Source organism: Tamandua tetradactyla, chromosome 13, assembly GCF_023851605.1.
Source record: "Tamandua tetradactyla isolate mTamTet1 chromosome 13, mTamTet1.pri, whole genome shotgun sequence".
Lineage (NCBI taxonomy): Eukaryota > Metazoa > Chordata > Mammalia > Pilosa > Myrmecophagidae > Tamandua > Tamandua tetradactyla.
In genome coordinates, this window is record NC_135339.1 from 23,042,792 (window position 1) to 23,063,900 (window position 21,109).

At 35.7% G+C, this 21,109-nt stretch overlaps 1 protein-coding gene across 16 annotated transcripts in view; it reads left to right on the forward strand.

Annotated features, from left to right (window-relative positions):
* Nucleotides 1–21,109, forward strand: part of USP54 (ubiquitin specific peptidase 54) — a 194,630-nt gene that overhangs the window by 113,405 nt on the left and 60,116 nt on the right. For 15 of the 16 annotated variants that reach the window (XM_077124911.1, XM_077124908.1, XM_077124909.1 and 12 more), the window contains 3 exons: nt 6,719–7,278; nt 7,396–7,558; nt 10,746–10,838. In XM_077124911.1, the coding sequence (XP_076981026.1) occupies nt 7,265–7,278; nt 7,396–7,558; nt 10,746–10,838 (270 nt within the window). In that variant the 5' untranslated portion in view covers nt 6,719–7,264. Of the gene's footprint in view, nt 1–6,718; nt 7,279–7,395; nt 7,559–10,745; nt 10,839–21,109 lie in introns of those variants that run through there. The other variant, XM_077124917.1, reaches the window with a different exon arrangement.

A 21,109-nucleotide genomic window follows, 5' to 3' on the forward strand; every position in this document is an offset into this window, starting at 1 on the left:
ATGGTCTATATTTTAAAACTTCAACTTCTGTGTGAGACCAAAGAAAGAAATGTTTGATTGGTGCAAAAATTATATTTGGGTAGAGCATTATCTAATTTAACATGTATGGTCGGTTTATACGAGCACCATAATTACACAGAATCTTGAATAGGGCTTCTTGGTTTATACAGGATAGTGTGATACCCCAATATATCCCAGAGCAATTTGGGCAGAGAATAAAAAAGTATTTGCAAAGTCTCCCGGGGGACTGGGGAGAAAGGAGGAAATATTAAACTTCCCCATCTGGGGAATTCCTGTTATTCTCACAGGCAGTGGGGACAACCAATTCAATAGGCTGAGCCCTGTATCTTGGGGCTTACCCCTATGAAACTTATTCCTGCAAAGAAGAAGCTAAGCCTACTTATAATTATTCCTATAGTCACCCCCAGAGAACCTCTTTTGTTGCTCAGTTGTGGCCTTTCTTTCTCAGCCAACTCTGCAGGTGAACTCACTGCCCTTCCTGCATGTGGGAAAAGAGTCCCAGTAGTGTGAATCTCCTTGGCAGTGTGGGACAGGACACTTGGGATGAGCTGGGACACAGCATCATGGGATTGAGAAAGTCTTCTTGACCAAAAGCGGGAAGAGAGAAATGAGGCAAAGTTTCAGTGACTGAGAGATTTCAAACAGAGTTGAGAGGTTATCCTAGAGATTATTCTTACCCATTATGTAGATATCCCTTTTTAGTTTGTGGCGTATTGGAGTGGCTAGGGGGAAGTACCTGAAATTGTTGAACTGTATTCCAGTAGCCTTGACTCTTGAATATGATTGTATAACTACATTGCTTTTACAATGTGACCGTGTGATTGTGAAAACTTTGTGGCTACATTCCCTTTATCCCAGGTATGGACAGATGAGTAAAAAAATAAGTAGATAAGGGGTGGGGATAAGGGGTAGAAAAAACTTGGGTAGATTTCAATACTAGTAGTCAATAACAGGGAGGGGTAAGGGGTATGGGTGTATAGGTTTTTTCTTTTTCTTGTCGTTTCTTTTTCTGGAATGATGAAAGTGTTCTAAATATGATTATGGTGATGAATACACAACTATTGTGAGTTATTGATAGTATACTTTGGATGTGCTGTTTATTTGTGAAGATTTCTTAATAACAATATTATTTTTGAAAGGAAAAAAAAAGAAGGAAGGATTGAGACTTTAGTTTAGTACTTCTGTTTGGGAACTTTGAAGCCTTTATGGTCATCTACCTCTGGGACTGTGTTCCCTAAGGCTGAAAGTACTGAAACTGATCTGCAGGTAAGAAAAACATAGTTCACTTTAAAAAAAAAAACAAGAAAGAAAGAAAAAACAAAACAAAATAATGAGACAGGAGGCCAGAAAGATTGATATATTGCAATAGTCAAGTATTAATTTAGGGCAATGATGGTAGAAATGACAGTGGAAGTGAAAAGAAAGGTTCAGTGTTAGAGATTTTGAAGGAAGAACTGACAAGCCTTTGTGACTCAAATGGGGAAAGTGGGAAGGAGGAGAAGATAGAAAGGAGTCAAAGATTAGTAAGGTTTTGAACTTGAGTGATTAGAGATTCCATTAAGAAAAAGATAGGGGAATCAGAGGAGAAACTTTTTTGGAAGAAGGAGGTAATTTCATATTTGGGCATGCTGAACTTGTTATGAAAGTGAGCAATGTACAGGTAGTTAGTAATTTGGCTTTAGGGGTCTTGAGATTTGTGTTGTTTTAGTTCAGAAGTTGTGGTTGAAGTTATCAGAGAGAAGGAGATGAGAACACCAAGTGAGGAGCTATGGTCGAAGAGCAAGAAGGTCTGATTTGAACTTTAGTGAATGCAGAGAAAGCAGCAAAGGAGAAAGAAAATGAACTTGTCAGAGCAGGAGGAAAACCAGTTTTCAATTGTTAGTCTTTCATTTTATTCATTCTCCCATTATCTTATTAATTCACTCAACAAAACCAGCATTATATAGCATCAAAACAACCTGCAAGAGTGGGATGGCCAGCACTGTTATTTTGTACAGAAAAGTTTAGAATGAAGGCCATGGAAAAGCTATTAGGTTTTGAAATTTGGAGATTTCATTAGAAAGTGACTATTCTATGAAGTAAAATTGTGGTGATGGAGCGATGCCTTTTCTGGTAAGTAAGGGGAGGCAGCAGTGGTAAATTATTAATTGTAGAGACATTTAATAGTGAATGGTGGAAGGAATTTAGGACAGTAGACATAGAAGTCAATAACTTCAAAGTGGATTTTTTTTTTTTTCTGCATGCGCAGGCACCGGGGATCAAATCGGGATCTCCCACATGGCAGGCGAGAACTCTGCCACTGTATCACCATCACCCACCCCAAAGTGGATTTTGTTTAAGAATATAGGAAGCTTAAGCAATTTGGAAATACTTTCCAGGGGTCTGAAAATATTTGCCCTTTGTGTTGTGTTTGCCACTTGCAATCTGCTGTAGGAAATAAAACCCACCAGTGAAGAAGGCCTGAGTGTGCAGATGCCCTCTGTGGCCTGAGTTACTTCAGACACCTGTATGTGTGGTTCAGTGATGCTGGCTAAGTCAACTTTAGGACAAGTACTGGTTAGAACAATACCCAGCATTAAAAGTGAGTTTGAGAAGAGTTTACCACAACATGGGGGTGATGCAGTGAATAAAGTTCCCTGTGAATAAAAAACAGGGAGGCTACCAGTGACAAAACCACACCAAAGACATGGGAGCACAAAAAGGTCATGAATAAAGAGATCCAGTAGTTAAAACTGAAATGCCTCTGGGTTGGCAGGATGCCATGGGTGGGTTTTTAAATTATTATTTTAACTTTTCTGCTTTTTTCGAATTTGTTATAAGATGCATATTGCTAATATATATTTAAAACAATAAACTAGTTTACATTCTTTAAAAAAAAGAATATAGGAGGCTAGTAATGAGGGAATGTTTGAAAGGCAATAACAAGAACAAACATTTATACAGTAATTACTATATGCTGGGCATTGATATTAGCACTTTTCATGTATTAACTAATTTTAATCCTCATAATAACCCACAGGTATTATAGATATTGTTTGGAATTACAGGTAGAGTGTACCAAGGATTTGAGGTAATTTAGTTGTTTATTAACTAATGCACATATAGTTTTAAAAGTAAATTACAAGTAAAATGCTATATAGAATAACATTAACCAGATATATGAGCATCATTCTCTGATTAAACTCTTTGTATATCTCAGTGTGATGCAGTTTGACTCTCAATGTTTGGGTTACTTTGGCTTTAATCACTAGTAATGGAACTGCTGGCCCTTCATTAGAAACTAAGATACCATTTGTGGTTTTTCCATTTGAATCATTGATCAGTTGAACATGGGCATTCTTTGTAGATCTTTTAAAATGTTACTCTAGTTCTTGTAATGGCCTTAGTTATTTGCCTTTAATAGTCAAATTTTGTATTTTAAAAGTAATTGTAAAATTCAAATGTTTCATTTAGCAAATAGCTAAGTAATCACTTATCCTATGTGAAACCTATCTTTCTTTTTATGGAATTAGAAGAATTATTTCTGGGGGTTTACAACTTCCTAGTATTTTGAAGTCCTCAAAACAAAATTTACCTTTCTACTTATAGGCATAGCACTTGACTCATTCACTGAACTCATTGTGTGTTTTTTTTTTTTTAGAACTCTCTAGTGCTTTTACATGTTATCGCATTAAATTTGACCACTGTGTGAAATAGGTGTTATGTCATCATTTTATTGAATCCAAAGTTTGGAACATCTAAGTAATTTGGGAATATAAAAAGCAATGGAACTCGTGTCTTCATATTCCACGTCTAGTATTAGTCCTCTTTGCATTATATCACAATTACTCTGCATCACCTGCTCATACAACAACTTGACAAAAAGCATTTAATTGTAACATTTAGTACATTTAATTGTAACATTTAGTATATTTTTCTTTTTGTTCATTATACTCTATTTTGAGCTTTCCTTTTCATAAAAATATTTTAATTTTATTTTATTTAGTCCTCATATCTTAAATTTCTTTTCTCTTCACTCCTGTTCTTTTTTTTTTTTTTTTTCCTATTTTAGTTTGTGATTGCCAGTATCATCTGGTATGGAATTATCTACCAGTTTAATGACTTTAGTCACAATACTGAGTTGACTCACTAAATACTGCATATAGGGCAAGGTAATATTTAAATAATTTAAAACTTTTTTGGTATATATTAATTCCTTTCAACTTATAAAAAATTTACAACTTACAGAACAGTTGCAAGAGAAGGTACAAAGAATCCCTATATACCCTTCAGCCAGATTTACCTATTGTTAACATTTTGCTACATTTGCTTTATCAATCCTTTCTTTATATTTTTTTCTTCTGAACCATTTGAGAGTTAATTACGGACATTATGCCCCTTTACTTCTAAATATCTCATTATTTCCTAAGTTCATTTTCTTCTTTTTAAACAGTTTGTTAGACCCACATAGGTAGAGATAGAATTTATTTTTTTATATAATTTTTTTAGAGGGCCCTAGGGGAGAATTATGTTGTTTGGTACTGGACCTACATCTTATATGTGATATTTTAAATTTGTCATTAGTGTTTTTCTGGACTATTTGTTACTGCCTCTCTTGGCTTTGTTCTTTTTGGCTCTCACCTCTAGTTTCTGTCACACCTAGAGCAGTTTTAATGGCTTATTGCCTTATCCTGCATAATGCTGCCATTCAGAATTGGAGAATCTTTTTTCTGCTACTTCCTTCTTTCTCCTTTGCTCCCTATACTCGAGTTTGTGTCATAGGGCAGGTTGAGTTTCAGTAATCTCCTAATGTGGATACTGGAAACCCCACCTACCTGCCAAGTCCTTTTGGCTGTGAGCAAAGTGGAGGCTTGTTACTTGTCATTCCTTTGCAGCAGTTGAGCTGAAAGAATGCTGCGTGGCTTGTTGGAAGTTGCTTAATGGCCTCGTGTGGGGCAGGTTATGTGGGTGTGGGTAGAGTTGAGGGTCTCTTAGTCTGTGTGGGAAATCTGGGTTCTTTTCTGGTGCCATGTTAATCATCAGACAGTATTGAGGGCCTCCTTAATGACTAGCATTGTGATAGAAGCTTTTGGAGTACTGTAACATAATACATAATTAAGTCAAAAAATTTTCTCTCCCCCACTTACCAGATTTGCATTGGGCAAATTATCATCTTTAAGCCTCACTTTACTCTTCTGTAAAATGGGGCTATTAATGCCTATCTGTTAGAGCTATAGTAGCACATACCTGACACTAGTTGGTATTCATTTCACATTTGGCATGTATAACTAGCACCATATAAAACAGAGAAGAATAAGAACAAACAGAGAATAATATGATAGTTCAGATATAATCAAATACTTTAATTGTGACATGCAGGTTAAAAATAGTTTGAGAATTTAGAAAAGGGAAAGAACAGTCTTGTGCAACCATTTAATATTCATATGCCTCAATTTTTCCACTGGACATACTGGAGATAGTGGTAGGTTATTCCCCATAGAATAATTAAGATATATAACATTTTAATTATTTTAAGTTATAGATATGATGGTGAGAAGGAAGGGAGAAGCTTGGGGAGCTGTAAGAAGCCAAACTTAACACTTTTATTTAAATTTTTTTCCTTATGTGGGCATTGCAACTATATACGAAAACTTAAAGCTGGAGATTATAGAAGCATTTTCTTCCAGGGAAGGTGCCTTGCTTTGGTATTACTCACTGTAGCCTCACTGGCATTTTATTTAGTTGAAAACTAAAATTATTTAATGGCTGGCCTTTGACTCTAAACCCCTCAGATATCACCAGAGGATTAAGTGATTTGTAATCCAAATTCTGTTACTGGCCATCTAGCAAAAAACAAAGAAACAGGGCAGGAGAAGATTTAGTGCTCTTTGGAGTGTATGTTAAGGACATGTGGTTTGCCCACCTTAAGTGTTTCTGTAGGATGGGACATCTTTACTCAGAACAAAGTTCAGACTGTTAACTTGGCCATCCCATCTTTACACAGACTTTCATAAACATACACATGTAAAACATCTTTTTTTAAAAAAAACTTTTGTTGTGAAATATCCACACACTTACATTATATAGTCAGTGACTCACAATATCATCATATAGTTGTGTTTTCTTCACCTTGATCATTTTTAGAGCATTTGTATCACTCCAGAAAAAGAAATAAAAGGAAAAAAACAGAATATATTAATATATCCCATACCCCTGACTCTTTCCTTTCACTGACCCACAGTATTTCAGTCTACCTGATTTTTCCCCTTTATCTCCCCCGATTGTTTTCTTTCATCCTTATTATTTTTTTACTCATCCATATCCTATATAAAAGGAATATCAGACACAAGATTGTAAAACAACTTTTAAAAAATGTTCTTTTCTCACAAGATGCAAAGGAAACTGTTTGAGTCCCAGTTTGGTGTGTACTTACTTGGTGATTATTTTGTTAGCCTGAATCTGGAAAATATGTATTGCTCACACGTATTTTTCCTCTTTGGTTTGAGTGTTTCTCTTTTTGTTGTTCTTCCTCCCCTTCTCCCTCCCCCCGACCCTTCTTTCCTTCTTCCTTTTTTTTTTTTTTTTTTTTTTTGGCGTTTGCCAAGGTTTCAAGTTTATAGTGAGAGGTGAGGCAAAGTTGATCTTGGCAGAACAGCACAAAGCCAGTAGAGTCATTAAGTGACGCAAGCTTTTGATTTTTTTTTTCTTTCTGTTAAAGCTCTCTGGCACAGCTGGCTATTCCAGTCACAGAAGAAAAACAGAGAAGAGACTTTCTGAAAATCTGGATGGGATGATAGAAGAAGTTTTGGACACATCAAAAAGCAGCAATAACAACATCAGCAAAAACTCCTTATAATTCAAACAGACTTCTTAGTTTTGGGGAATTTTTGTCAGTTGCTCAGAAATTGTTACCTTTTTTACTTCAGAAGATGATGGGAAAAGGCAATAGAGAACGAGGAAGCTTATGTTGGAGTCCTGCTTATCTGTCTGCCTCTCCTAGTTGGGAAAATCTTCAGTCCACAAGAAGCATTATAAACAAGCCTGAAGAGCACATCTTACCCTGATCCTGGATGCAGCTGGAGTTGAGAATTACAGCCATTTTACCAGGATTTTATAGAATAGTTCAAGAAAAAAAGAAGGAGGCAATTATTTAAGAATTTCTCTCTTTGCTTTAATCCTGTGCCATGTTGCATGTTTGGAGTAAATGAAGGATGGCTCTGTCATCTGGATCTAGAACAATACCTCAGTCCCTTGTGCTGTATATATGATGTTTGGAAGGTTAGTAAACACGAAGTCTTTCAATATAAATTCACTGAATTCTGGATTCTCTTTCTGTTGAGGACTTCAGCAGAAATTCCTTGCCCAAAAGATACAAAACCTTCTCTGTGTTTTCAGGCTAAATGTGAACAAAATGTCTTGGAAGAGAAATTATTTTTCAGGGGGTCGGGGGAGTGTCCACGGGATGTTTGCACCCCGAAGCTCAACCTCCATAGCTCCCAGCAAAGGCCTCAGCAATGAGCCAGGACAAAATAGCTGCTTCCTCAATAGTGCCCTGCAGGTAAGGACAATTTCTTTCTTTTTGATGAACTGTTAGCTGCTGTAGCTTATTTCTGAGAACTCTTTTAAATATAATACTTGACAGTCTCTGAGGTCAGTGGATAATTTAGTTTATCTAAATTATGATCGCAGTCACTTTATCTCTTTGAATCTTAATGACCTCGTTTGTAAAAAGGCGGTTACTAATACTAATAGAAAAAATAGTAAATGTAACTACTGCTATGTACCTGCCTAAAGGGAGGAACCTGGACCAAGTAAGTGATCTTTCTACCATTAATTGTTTTTCTGAACTGTCTCTACTGCTCCTCTTTTTCCTTTTGAGCTAAGCTGTCTTATCACCCTAGTTGCTTTTCTCTAGCATAGAAAGCAAAATTCTTTCCACAAGTCAAATTCTTTCAGGTGTGTTATTCTTCTTTCACGATATTCAGGCTCTTAGCATGCCAGCTTTTGATTGTCTACTTCTTCATTTCTTCCCTCTGAGCTCTCCTGTATTGGCACATGATCAGGGTCTGATCAGATATACCTGAACAGAGCTAGTGGAAATTGAATTCCTGTAAGGTGATTATCTACCTCAGGTTTTCCTTTTGGTGTTCCTTGCTGCCTCAGTGGTCTCAGCATACCAAACCTTGTCGGTCTGCTTTGCTTAGTCAGGCTCACAGAGTGTGTTATTCATCCCCTTTGGCCTGACCTTCAAGTAATTACTTTCCTGTTTTTCTGCTTTTCAGAGTAAAAGTAAGTGAATTTGCCACCCAACAGAATAATTATACTTGTGTGAAATATTAGCTTTATCCTTAGATGGAATGAGAAAATAGGTTGCTATGAGAGAAAAAAGATAGTGTGTTTGGTGTAAGGAGAACTGGACTTGGGGAATTAGGAGACTTGGATTCTAATTTTAGCCCTTCTGTAGAATAGCCTTGTGACCTTGTACAGGTAAATGTGTTTCAGTTTCCTTATTCATAATGCAAGAATCTTGTCAAGCTTATTTATGTAACAAAAATATCATACTCTCTATTTTTTAAGTTTTTACTTGAAAACATTAAAAAAAAATCCTATGCTGTTAAGCCTATAGAAAGGGTTTAAGAAGCTTTCCTAATTGCTACACAGATTTCTTGCACTTGGGGTGAGGTTGGTTAGGTTTTGCCTAGATGGTGCATGTTGGGTTTTGAGTGACTTTGAATTACTGGTAATACTTTTTATAATTTAGAAGCAGGCAAAATAGAGTATTGGTATAGATGTGCATGTTTACTGCTTTCTTGGCCATAGTCCTATTGTAATTCTGTACTTTCTATATCTTCTATCTATACTGTCAGTTGAATACAATAATATTTGTAACTTTCTCTTCTAAATTCCAGTGCCATATGCAACACATGCTACACATACACATTTCTGTATCCATACTTAAGGGTTGTGGTATTGATGGTTTGTGGTATTGATGGTTTTATAGCCTACTATAAATAATCATGCTATAAGTTGAAAGTAATTATTGCCATGACCTAATATGAAAGTTGCATTTAACAGATATGTTAAACCTTTTACATTCATTATTAAAAGGTGTTATGTACTTTGGAAGATATCAAGTTTCAAAGAAATTTTAGAATATATATCTTGAGACATAAAAGTAAGAAGAAGCTCCAGAGGTGTGCTGTGATCTGGGGCTCTAGAGGTAGTGCTTTTTGATATGTGCCCTTAAATATTGGTTCTAGGCAAAGGAGCTTCCTAAGGCATTGTACTATATATATATTATGCCATTATTTTATTTTTTAAATTAAAGTTCATGGTTTATTCAGATTTCCTTAGTTTTTACAAATTGTCCTTTTCTGTTCCAGGATCCCATCCAGGACTACTATATTACATTCATTTGTCCTGTGTCTTTAGGCTCCTCTAGGCTGTGACAGTTTCTCAGTAGTTCCTTGTTTTTGCTGTCCTTGACAGTTTTGGGGAGTATTGGGTCGAGCAATTTTAGGATACCTCTCAGCTGGAATTTGTCTGATACTTTTCTCATGATTAGACTGGGGTTATAAGTTTTGAGAGGAAGATCACAGAGGTAAAATGCAATTCTCATCACATCATATCAAGGATGCATACTATCAACATGATTTATCACTGTTGACATCACTATTATTTTTTATTCTATTGACTTAAGGAAGCTACACTTCTCTCAGAAATGTCCAAAAATTGAGAACTCTAACAAAGACAGAATTCCACATTACCATTCAAACTCCTAATATAAGTTTTAAAATATTCTTGCTTTTCTTACATGGGCAGTCAAAATAAACTCTTATTCTGCAGCTTTTAATCCACATACTTCATCATCAAGCTCATTATTTCATGTATGTCATACTATATTTTCTCTATATGACCTACACGTCTTGATAAAATGAATGTCTTTCCCAGAACTTGATCATTTTCCCTCTCATTAGATACCTCAGTTTTTCTCTCCCCAGAGTAAAGTACTTGACTGATTTAAAGGATATGGTAAAATATTTGTCCTTTACTTTTTATTCTTTTTTTACACTGTGAAAAAATAACATATATACAAAAAAGCAATATATTTCAAAGCACACCACAACAATCAGCTATAGAACAGATTTCGGAGTGTGGAATAGGTTACAGTTTCCCACTTTTAGGTTTTTCCTTCAAGCTGTTCCATGATACTGATGCCTAAAAAAAAGTCAATATAATGATTCAGTAGTCATACTCATTTGTTAAATCCTATCTTCCCTGTTATAACTCCACCTTCTCCTTTCATCTTTTTCCCACTCTTTAGGGGTATTTGGGCTATGCCCATTCTAACTTTTTCAAATTGGAAAGGACTGTCAGTAATATGGGATAAGGAGAATGGAACTAACTGATATTCTAGAGAGGCTAGCCCCTCTGGGTTTCAGGGCTTTTCTGGCCTAGGAACCCATCTGGAGGTTTTAGGTTTCTGGAAAGTGATTATAGGGCATGGAACCTTTGTAGAATCTCATATAAAGCCCTAGGTGCTCTTTAGGGTTGGCAGGAATGGTTTTGGTTGGGGCTTAGCAAACCATGGATACCTCACTTTTTTGACATGTATTTTAATTACTTGAATGAGCTTTTCTCTTAGTACTAAAGATATCTTATATAATCCTTACCTGTATATCTTTAATATATAATTAACTTGTGGCTCTTTATAGAATAATGAAGTATTTTTCCTTTTTCACCAGGTTTTATGGCACTTGGACATCTTCCGACGAAGCTTTAGGCAACTCACAACCCACAAATGCATGGGAGATTCTTGCATCTTTTGTGCTCTCAAGGTAAGTACTTCCAATTTGTTTCTTCTCACTACCATTAGGTTTCCCAATGATCAAAATTGAGGTGGTTAGGTTTATCAGGCAGATGGTAAAGAATTTATTGAATTATCTGCCTGTGGTTTAGTGCAAAAGATGGATATAATTAGTTTTGCTTGCTTCAGAGAATTACTGCTTGGCTTTGGTAGTCTGTTTTTCTGAACGTTTTTTGTCCCTATGACTCTACTTAATGTGATAGGATGGTATTCAAGTGTACTTCTATTTTGAGTGTTTATCTGGAAACTAATTCTAAATTTTCATTTTGAAATTATAAACAACAAAATTTTTTTAATGGAATTAATTATTGTTTTTTAGAGCTAAGTTTAGCAGTAACTTCTTCCTATTGAGAAATGCCAGTACTAAATATTTCCCATTATCTTATTCCCATAATATTTCCCATTAGCATACTTAATAAATTATTTGTGTTAGTTCTCTACCTTGTGCATCATCTGGCTCCAGGTTTTTTATTTCTGAAGGAAATGAAAGTGGACGTTCATTTAGAGTCAAGAAAATGGTGTAAAATGAGAGCTTTGTGACTCAGATTTTTAGAGATGCTGCTAAAAAAGAAGAATTAAGATGTGTAAAAGGCCAATTCTCCATTACTTTATCTACTCTTCCAACATGGTAGCATCTCTGTGTTTTCTTGGTACAGATATACAATGGATTATTTGTGATTGAATAAGTTCCTGAGTTTTGAGTAAACTTCTAGAGTTATTTTTCAGCCTCATCAAGTCTGAATTCTTGGTTTGTCACAGGAATGCTTGCATGTGGTCACTGTATGTTTCATTTGGTTGATTCTACATCTTAGTGAAGGAACTACGACCAGAAATTTAGGAGAATTTCCCTGTTATATTGGTTACTTTTAACAACTGACCCAAAAAAATTTTTTTTGACCAGCATCACTTTTGTGTGTGTGGGTGAACCATGTGATTTATGATTCTTATTTTACTAACGTCTTACAATAAGGATGAGGAATAAAGACAGGGATAGGATAAGTGAGAGGAAGAAGAGAAAAATATCTTAGTGTTTTGAGGCATGTGCTATAATTAAAAAGCACAGCAAAAGCATCATGTCCGTATTATGCTAGAGCACTCAGCGGAGATATGTAAGAGAACTTTTTAATTCTGGTGGAAGTGACTACTGACAGAATAGAGCTTGCATCAAACTTGGCATACATGGAGGACAGGGCAATGCATATGTTACACAGTTGGGCAAATGGAGAGTGACTCTCCAGAATCTACTTGCTAGTGAGTAGGAACATAAGCACCTTTTTCTAGTCTGAATGTATTTTCCTTTCTAGGAGAGATGGACACCATGTTAAATGTGCCGCAAAGTGGAACCTGTTGGGAAGATTCTTTTAGAAAAAAGAAACATTTCTTTTCTATATCTGCTGGTGGTATTAATTGACCAGAGGTTGTTTCTTTTACTTTTGGGAAGTAGCACTGTGTCTTGGTGATAAAATGCCCTACCCTTAGCTTTCTTAAAAGGTATAGGAGAGTGGAAAAATAAGACCTCTTTACCACCTATACTAGTGGGAAGGGGAAAATGTAGATTCTGTCTGAGGGTGATGACATGAAAAGTGAATTCTATGTCACCACAAATGAACTAACACGGATAAATGAAACCTTGGCTTCTTTCCATTCTATTCACCTCTTCTGGCTTATACTATTAAATGTAAAGTCAGTTACTAGTGTCACTTGTATTTTTTTTCTTTTTTAACTTTTTTTTATTGTATAATATCACATATATATATATACAGAGCAAAGAAAGGAAAAAGCAATAATTTTCAAAGCACTCTTCAACAAGTAGTCACAGGACAGATCCAGGTTTGTCAGGGGCTACCATATCATCATGTCAGATTTTTCATTCAAGCTGCTCCAGAACATTGGAGGCTAGAACAAATAGATATATTTCTTCATCATTATAAACTTTTTTTTCTTTTTTATGAAAAATAACATATATACAAAAAAGCAATAAATTTCAAAGAACAGCACAACAACTACTTGTAGAACAGATTTCAGAGTTTGGTATGGGTTACAATTATACAATTTCAGGTTTTTACTCCCAGCTGCTCTAGGATACTGGAGAACAAAAGAGATATCAATATAACGATTCAGTAATTATACTCATTCGCTAAACCCTACCCTCTCTTTATAATTCCATCATCACCTTTGATCTTTCTCCTGCTCTGTAGGGGTATTTGGGCTATGCCCATTCCAACCTTTTCATGTTGGAAGGGGCTGTCAGTAATAAGGGGTTGGGAAATGGAATGAGCTGGTGTTCTGGAGAGCTGGCCCCTCTACATTTCAGGACTCACCTGTCCAGGAACTCATCTGGAGGTTGTAGGTTTCTGGAAAGTTGTCCTAGCACATGGGACCTTTGTAGAATCTTATATATTGCCCTAGGTGCTCTTTAGGATTGATTAGAATGGTTTTGGTTGGGTTTTGGCAAATTATGATAGGTAGCAATGTCTAACTGAAGTTTGCATAAGAATAATCTCCAGAGTCGCCTCTTGACTCTGTTTGAACTCTCTCAGTCACTGATACCTTATTTGGAACACTTCTCTTCCCCCTTCTTATTAGGATGAAATTGTTGATCCCACAGTGCCAGGACCAGACTCCTCCCTGGGAGTCATCTCTCATACTGCCAGGGAAACTTTCAACCCTGGATGTCATGTCCCACTTAAGGGAGAGGGCAATGATTTCACTTGCAGAGTTGGGCTTAGAGAGAGTGAGGCCACATCTGAGCAACAAAAGAGGTCCTCCAGAAGTAACTCTCAGGCATACCTATAGGTAGGTTAAGCTTCTCTGCCACCTACATAAACTTCACAAGGGTAAGCCTCAAAATCAAAAGGTTGGGCTATTGATTTGGGTGTGCCTAATGTTTGACACAATATCAGGTGATATCCTGATGGTAAAGTTTAATAGTTCTATATATTTTCTCCCATCCCTCAAGGGACTTTGCCAATACATTTTAATTATTGGCTTAATATATTCTGGGATGTATCCAGGCATTACATTAAGCTATACAGGATTAAAGGTCCTCATTCTTATTCTGGGCTTCCTGTGTTTTGATTGTTTAAATGATCTATCCTGACAGGCTGAGTTAGATCATGTGCTATAGAAAATTTAGGTTCTGGACAAAATTCTTTGGTCTCAAAGAGTGGGTGAGGTTCTGAAATATAGACAATGTCTACCAGGTTGTACATATATAGAACAGCCTCTCAGAATCCAGAAATAATAATTACCACTCTGGACTAAAGTGACTGCTATAAGAGCTTACAATCTAGGACCCTGTTTTCCTATAAACATTTTCTAAATGAGACCATACAATAATTGTTCTTTCATTTCTGCTTATTTTGCCTCACCAAATGTCCCACAGGTTCATTCACAGTGTTGCATGCCTCACAACTTCATTCCTTTTTGTAATAGCACAATATTTGACCATATGTATACACCTTTATTCTCCAATCTACTTCTTAGCCAGTGCATCCTTCAGCCACCTGCATTTGTTAGGCATCATGTATAATGCCCAAAGTCCACAGTCCATCAACACTCTCAATTTTTGATAATTTCCTTGTTCCCAAGAGAAAGATAACCAATAAATACACCCTCACCAAGTAGGAAATCTAAACCTCCCCTTAACACTTGTCCCTCCCCCCATTATTTACCTCTGGTGTTGCTGTAGTACTACTGATGTTTTCCTGTTAAATATATTCCATAACATGCAATAACAGCTTTCCCCCTGTATCCCGAACTTAAACATTCTTTGTACAAGAATCATACCTTTGAAGTAGGTAGTTCTTGCAAGAACTTATTTAAATTTGTAGTGTTAATCAGTAGGATACATGGCTCTATGTAACCACTTTCAATCATCTTCACCTTCAATATGGCAATATTACTTATCTACTAATAAACTGCCTTCACCGCCATCCATTCGCTTACATTTAAGTTCAACCTCATTAGCTAACCGTTCACCTATCTCTAACTTCCTTGTGTATCCGGCTTATTTCACTCAGCATTATGTCCTCAAATTTCATGCATGTTGTCAAATGCTTCAGGATATCGTTTTGTCTTACTGCTGCATAAAATTCCATCATATGTATATACTATATTTTGTTAATCTACTTGTCTGTTGATGGGCACTTGGATTGTTTCCATCTTTTGGCGATTATGAATAATGCCGCTATGAACATTGTTGTGCAAATATTTATTTGTGTCACTGCTTTCAGCTCTTCTGTCTATATACTGAGTAGTGCTATTGCCGGGTCAATTGATATTTAATTTCCTAAGGAACCGCCAAACTGTCTTCCATAGCAGCTGTATACCATTATACATTTCTACCTATAGAGCATAAGTGTCGTAGTTTCTCCACATCCTCTCCAATCTTTGTAGTTTCCTGTTTAGTAGCAGCCATTCTTATACATGTGAAGCAGTATCTGATTGTGGTCTTGATCCGCATTTCTCTTATAGTTAATGAAAATGAAAGTTTCTTCATGTGCCTTTGAACCATCTGTATTTGTTCTTAAGAAAAATGCCTATTCATATCTGTGGTGGTTTGAAAGGATGTATGTCCCCTAGAAAAGCCATGTTTTAATCCTAATCCCATTTTGTAAAGGCAGTTGTTTCTTCTAATCCCTATTCAGCGTTGTATGTTTGAAGCTGTAATTAGGTTATCTCCCTGGAGATGTGATGTAATTGAGAGTGGTTGTTAAGCTGGATTAGGTGACAATTTGTCTCCACCCATTAGTTTCTGAAGTCTTATAAAAGTGGAAACATTTTGAAGAATAAGAGATTCAGGGAGAGCCAGAGAAGAATGACAAAGCCACAAGAAGCAGAGAGCCCATTAGTCAGTGACCTTTGGAGATGAAGAAGAAAAACACCTCCTGGGGAACTTCATGAAACAGGAAGCCAGGAGAAGAAGCTAGCAGATGACACCGTGTTCACTGTGTGCCTTTCCAGATGGGAGAGAAACTCTGACTGTGTTTGCCATATGCTCTTCCAGGTGCGAAAGAAACTGTGGACTTCATTGGCCTTCTTGAACCAAGGTATCTGTCCCTGGATGCCTTTGATTGGACATTTCTATAGACTTGTTGTAATTGGGACATTCTCTTGGCCTCAGAACTGTAGACTAGCAACTCATTGAATTCCCCTTTTTAAAAGCCATTCTATTTCTGGTATATTGCATTCTGGCAGCTAGCAAACCAGAACAATATCTTTAGCCCATTTTTTAATTGGGTTGTTTGTTCTTTTGTTGTTGAGTTGTATGATTTCTTTATGTATACAGGATATCAAACCTTTGTCCGATGTGTGGCTTCCATATATTTTCTCCCATTGAGTTGGCTGCCTCTTCACCTTTTTTGACAGTCTTTTGAGGTGCAGAAACATTTGATTTTGAGGAGTTCTCATTTATCTATTTTTTCTTTTGTTGCTGGTGCTTTAGGTATAAAGTTTAAGAAGCTACTTCCTATTCCTAGGTCTTGAAGATGGTTCCCTACATTTTATTCTAGAAGTTTTATGGTGCTAGCTCTTATATTTGGCCCACTTTGAGTTAATTTTTGTATAGGGTGTAAGGTAAGGGTCCTCTTTCATTCTTTTGGCTATTGATATCCAGTTCTCCCATGCCTATTTATTGAAAAGACTATTTTGTTCCTATTCAGTGGATTTGGGGACTTTGTAAAAAATCAGTTGACCATAGATTTGGTGATCTATTTATTCACTCTTGATTTGATTCCGTTGATCAATACTTGTATCTTTGTGCCAGTACTATGCTTTTTGACCTTTGTGGCTTTATAATAAGTTTTTAAACAGGAAGTGTTAATTCTCCCACTTTGTTCTTTTTTAGGATCCTTTTAGTAATTTGGGATCTCTTTTCCTTCCAGGTGAATTTGGTAACTTGTTTTTCCAAGTCTTTGAAGTGGGTTGTTGGAGTTTTCATTGTACTGTGTTGAATCTGTAGATCCATTTGGGTAGAATTGACATCTTAACTATATTTAGCCTTCCTATTCATGAGCAGGAAATGTCTTTCTACCTATTTAAATCTTGTTTGATTTCTTTTAGCAATGTTATGTAGTTTTCTGTGTACAGTCCTTTACGTCCCTAATTGAGTTCACTCTTTTAGTTACTATTTTGAATGGAACTTTTTCCTTAACTGACTCTTCAGTTACATCATTGCTTGTGTATGGAAATGTTACTGATTTTTGCACATTAATTTTATATCCCTATATCTTGGTGAATTTGTTTACTAGCTCAAGTAACTTTGTTGTAGATTTCTCAGGATTTTACAAATTAGTATCATGTCATCTGCAAATAATGAAAGTTTTACTTCTTCCTTTCACATTTGGATGCCTTTTATTTCTTTTTCCTGCCTGGCTGCTCTAGCTAGAACTTCTAGTATAATGTTGAATAATAGTGGGGACAGAGGGCATCCTTGTCTCATTCCTGATCTTAGGGTGAAAGCTTTCAGCCTCTCTCCTTTGAGTAGCATCACTTTTTTTGTTTTTTGGTTTTTTTTTTCACACGGGCAGGCACCAGGAACCAAACCCAGGTCTCCGGCATGGCAGGTGAGAATTCTGCCTGTTGAACCACCATTTCACCACCCTGAGTAGCATTACTTTTAAGCCTATGGTAGGCAGATATCTTTAAGAAAAGATAACTGTGTCTTCTGAACTTCGTGCCGCTTGACTCATATCTTTTCCTCACCTTTCGTTTGGAACCATTGTTAATTTTTAGTAAAACATAGAATAAATTATTGATTTATTAGGAAGTTCAAATATTAAATTTAATAAAACCCAATTTTTTACAAGTTGATTTTAACATTTTGGTTATGCTCGTTCAGACAGAAGTCCATGTAAAGGAGCATTTGGCCTGATTTTCTGAAAGGTACATTGACATTAAGTATCTAATTTTAGATGAAATTAGCAAGTCCAAGGGAAGTCTGGTTCATGGCATTAAAACAAAACAGAGCAAAACAAACAAATAAAAAAACCAAGTCATGAAAGCAAGATGAAAACAAAACAAAACAAAAAACAAAATAAAAAATAAAAAAAGCAAGGATGATGTGAATCCTGGAGAAATCTCTGGCAGAGAAATCTCTTATCTGTAGCAGAAAGGGATGATAGAATTTATTTATCTATAATGAGTAAGGACTATACCATATTCTTTATTCGTCCAGGTGGGACTCTCGAGAACTAGCTGCCACCCTGTCCAGAGGGACAAATTGTTATTTTAATGTAAATCAGTATCCTTATATAAGCCAAAGAGATAAACAAAGTCAACCACTAGACTTTATAGGATCCCCCTAGACACCTAAGTACAGAAGGGAAGTTGTTTTTTCGAACAACTTCTAAAATATCTTTTATAGAATATGAAAATAATACAATTCAGTGTTGAACTAGAACTAGTTTTTAGTCAGTATAATAAGATAAAAAAGTGTATAAAAATAAAAACAAAAAGGGAAATTTTTATTATTTGCAGATGACGTGATTATTTTAAAAAAATCCAAAGAATCTGCAAATAAACCAATAGATCAGTAAGAGAGTTGAGCAGATTTTTTAAATATAAAAATCAATGTATAACATTCAATTGCACTTCTTTAAACTAGTTCAATAATTAGAAAATACAACTTAAAAAAATAGCTCTTATGATAGCAACAAAGTATAAGTATATATGAATAAATCTAACAAAAAAAGTGCAAGACAGTTATGCAACCCTCCCCTCCCCAAGAGACCCATATAATAAATTGTTATAAAGCAAACATCCCTGTGACACCACTCAGATCAAAATAGAATATCGCCAACATCACAGGTATTGCTTCTCCATTCTTTCTCAATCACATCCATCCCTCTCCCCAGGGGTAACCGTTATCCTCATTTTTCATGATAATCGCTTACTTATTTGGTAGTTTTGCTACCTGTCTCTCTGTTATTAAACAATCTAATTAAAATTTTATGTTTTTTTATTTCAAGTGGTATCACTCTTTCTTTTTTTTAACCTGCTAAAAAAAATGTTTTTAAGATTTATCCATGTTGTACACAGGTATAGTTTATTCATTTTCATTGCTATCTGATATTTCATTGTGTGACTAAACCACGTTTTTATCCAATCTACTACCAGTAGTCATTTGGATTGTTTACAATTCTTGATTTTGCTAAGAACATTCTTGTACATCTCTCTTGTTTATATGTATATATACATTTCTCTTGCATACATGCCTAGGAGTGGAATATATGTTTATTTTCAACTTTATTAGATAATGCCAACTGTTTTCCAGTGTGGTAGTACTAATCTATTCTCCAGCAGATTTTTCCTAGAACTTGAGAATATAAATTCTGAAATTTATATGTCAGAGCAAACAGTGAAGAATAGACAAGACCTTCCTAAAGAAGAGCAATAAAGTTGAGCAATTTGCTCTATATATCAGTCAGGATTTGCTATGTTATACTATGCTAACAAACAATACTAAAATCTCAGTGGCAAACATATCAAAGATTTATTTCCCATTCACATTACTTGTCCACTACCAATTAGTAGAGAAATTCTTTGGATTATAGTCAGTTAGTAACTCAGGAGTCACAGCTGCAACCATGATGCATATTACTAGTTGCTAAACCAGAGGGAAAAGAGCTCTGGAGGGTGTTGGACAGGCAATTAAATGCTCAACTAAGAAGAACTATAGGTCACTTCTGCTTATAATTCATTGCTTAGAACTAATCATATGGCCCCACTGAATCACAGGAGGGCCAGAAAATGTGATCCTATAATCTTCTTGAAAGGGAAGAATTAGAAATATTTGACAAACTGTACTAGTGACTACCATAATTTATCAGACATTAAGACTTATTATAGAATACACTAATTAAGACAATGTGGTTATTGACACAGTGTGACAAACCAATTGAACAAAGTCTAGAGTCCAAAAACAGACATAAGGAAACTTGTTACTTAGAATAGATATGGCCCTGTGAGTCAGGGGGGAAAGAATAGATTTTTCAGTAAATCAGACAATTGGTTATCCATACAGAAAAAAGAGAAAAGAAATTTGATCCCTACCTTACACTATACCAAAACTAAAATTGCAGATGAATTAAAGATTAAAATGTGGAAGACAAAATTTTAAGTTTTATAAGAAAATATGAGAGTACCATAACCTTAGGAATAGGAAAGGCTTTATTATATAAGATGTGAAAGGGTAGAACACAATATTAAAATTTGATACATTTTAGTCTAAAAAATTCAAGAACATGTGTTCATCAAAAGACTTGATAAAGAGAGTAAGAAGAGAAGGCTACAAACTGGGAGAAAATATATGCAATTTATGTAACCAATAAAAGCTAAGTATCCAGAATAGATGAAGAGCTCTTATAAAGAATAAATTAAAGATAAATGTGTCAATAGAAAAATGAGCAAAAGACACTAGAAGTCATTTCTTAGAAGAGAAAACCCGCATTACCCCTGTGATAGTTAGGTTCTAATGTCAACTTGGCCAAATGATTATGCCCAGTTGTCTGGTCAGGCAAGTACTGGCCTGACCTTTGCTGTGAAGATATTTTGTGGCTGGTTGACGAAATGGAAGGCTGGTTTATTAAATCATCAATCATTTGATTGCATCTGTGGCTGATTACATCTATGATCAACTAAGGCATGCCTCCTGCAATGAGATAATCCAATCAGTTGGAGGCTCTTAAGGGAAAAGAGAGACTCTCACTGCTTCTACTTCAGCCAGCAAATCTCTCTTGTGGAGTTTGTTTACACATTAATCCAAGCTGCCAGCTTCACAGCCTGCCCTACAGATTTTGGACTCTTCTATTCCCATGGTTGTATGAGAAACCCTTATAAATCTCATATTAACAGATATCTCCTGTTGGTTCTGTTTCCCTAGAGAACCTAATACAATCCCTAAGCCCTCCCTCTATGAAAAGGTGTTCTCCCTCATTAGTAATCCAAGAAATGTAAGATCCACCTTACCTTTCAGTTTAGTAGAAATGTAGAGTCTGATAAAATGTATCAAAAAGGTGGAATAATGGGAACTTTTATACACTGCTGGTTCGAATATAAAGTTACGCCATGTCTTAGGAAAACAGTTTGCTATTGTCTAGTAAAATCAAACTTGCATATACCTACACCCAGCAATTCCACTCCTAAATATATTCCATAGAAAATCTCATACGTAAGTACCAGAAGTTATGTTCCAGAATGTTCCGAAAAATGGAAGCAACCCATCTGTCCAAGTACAGTAGA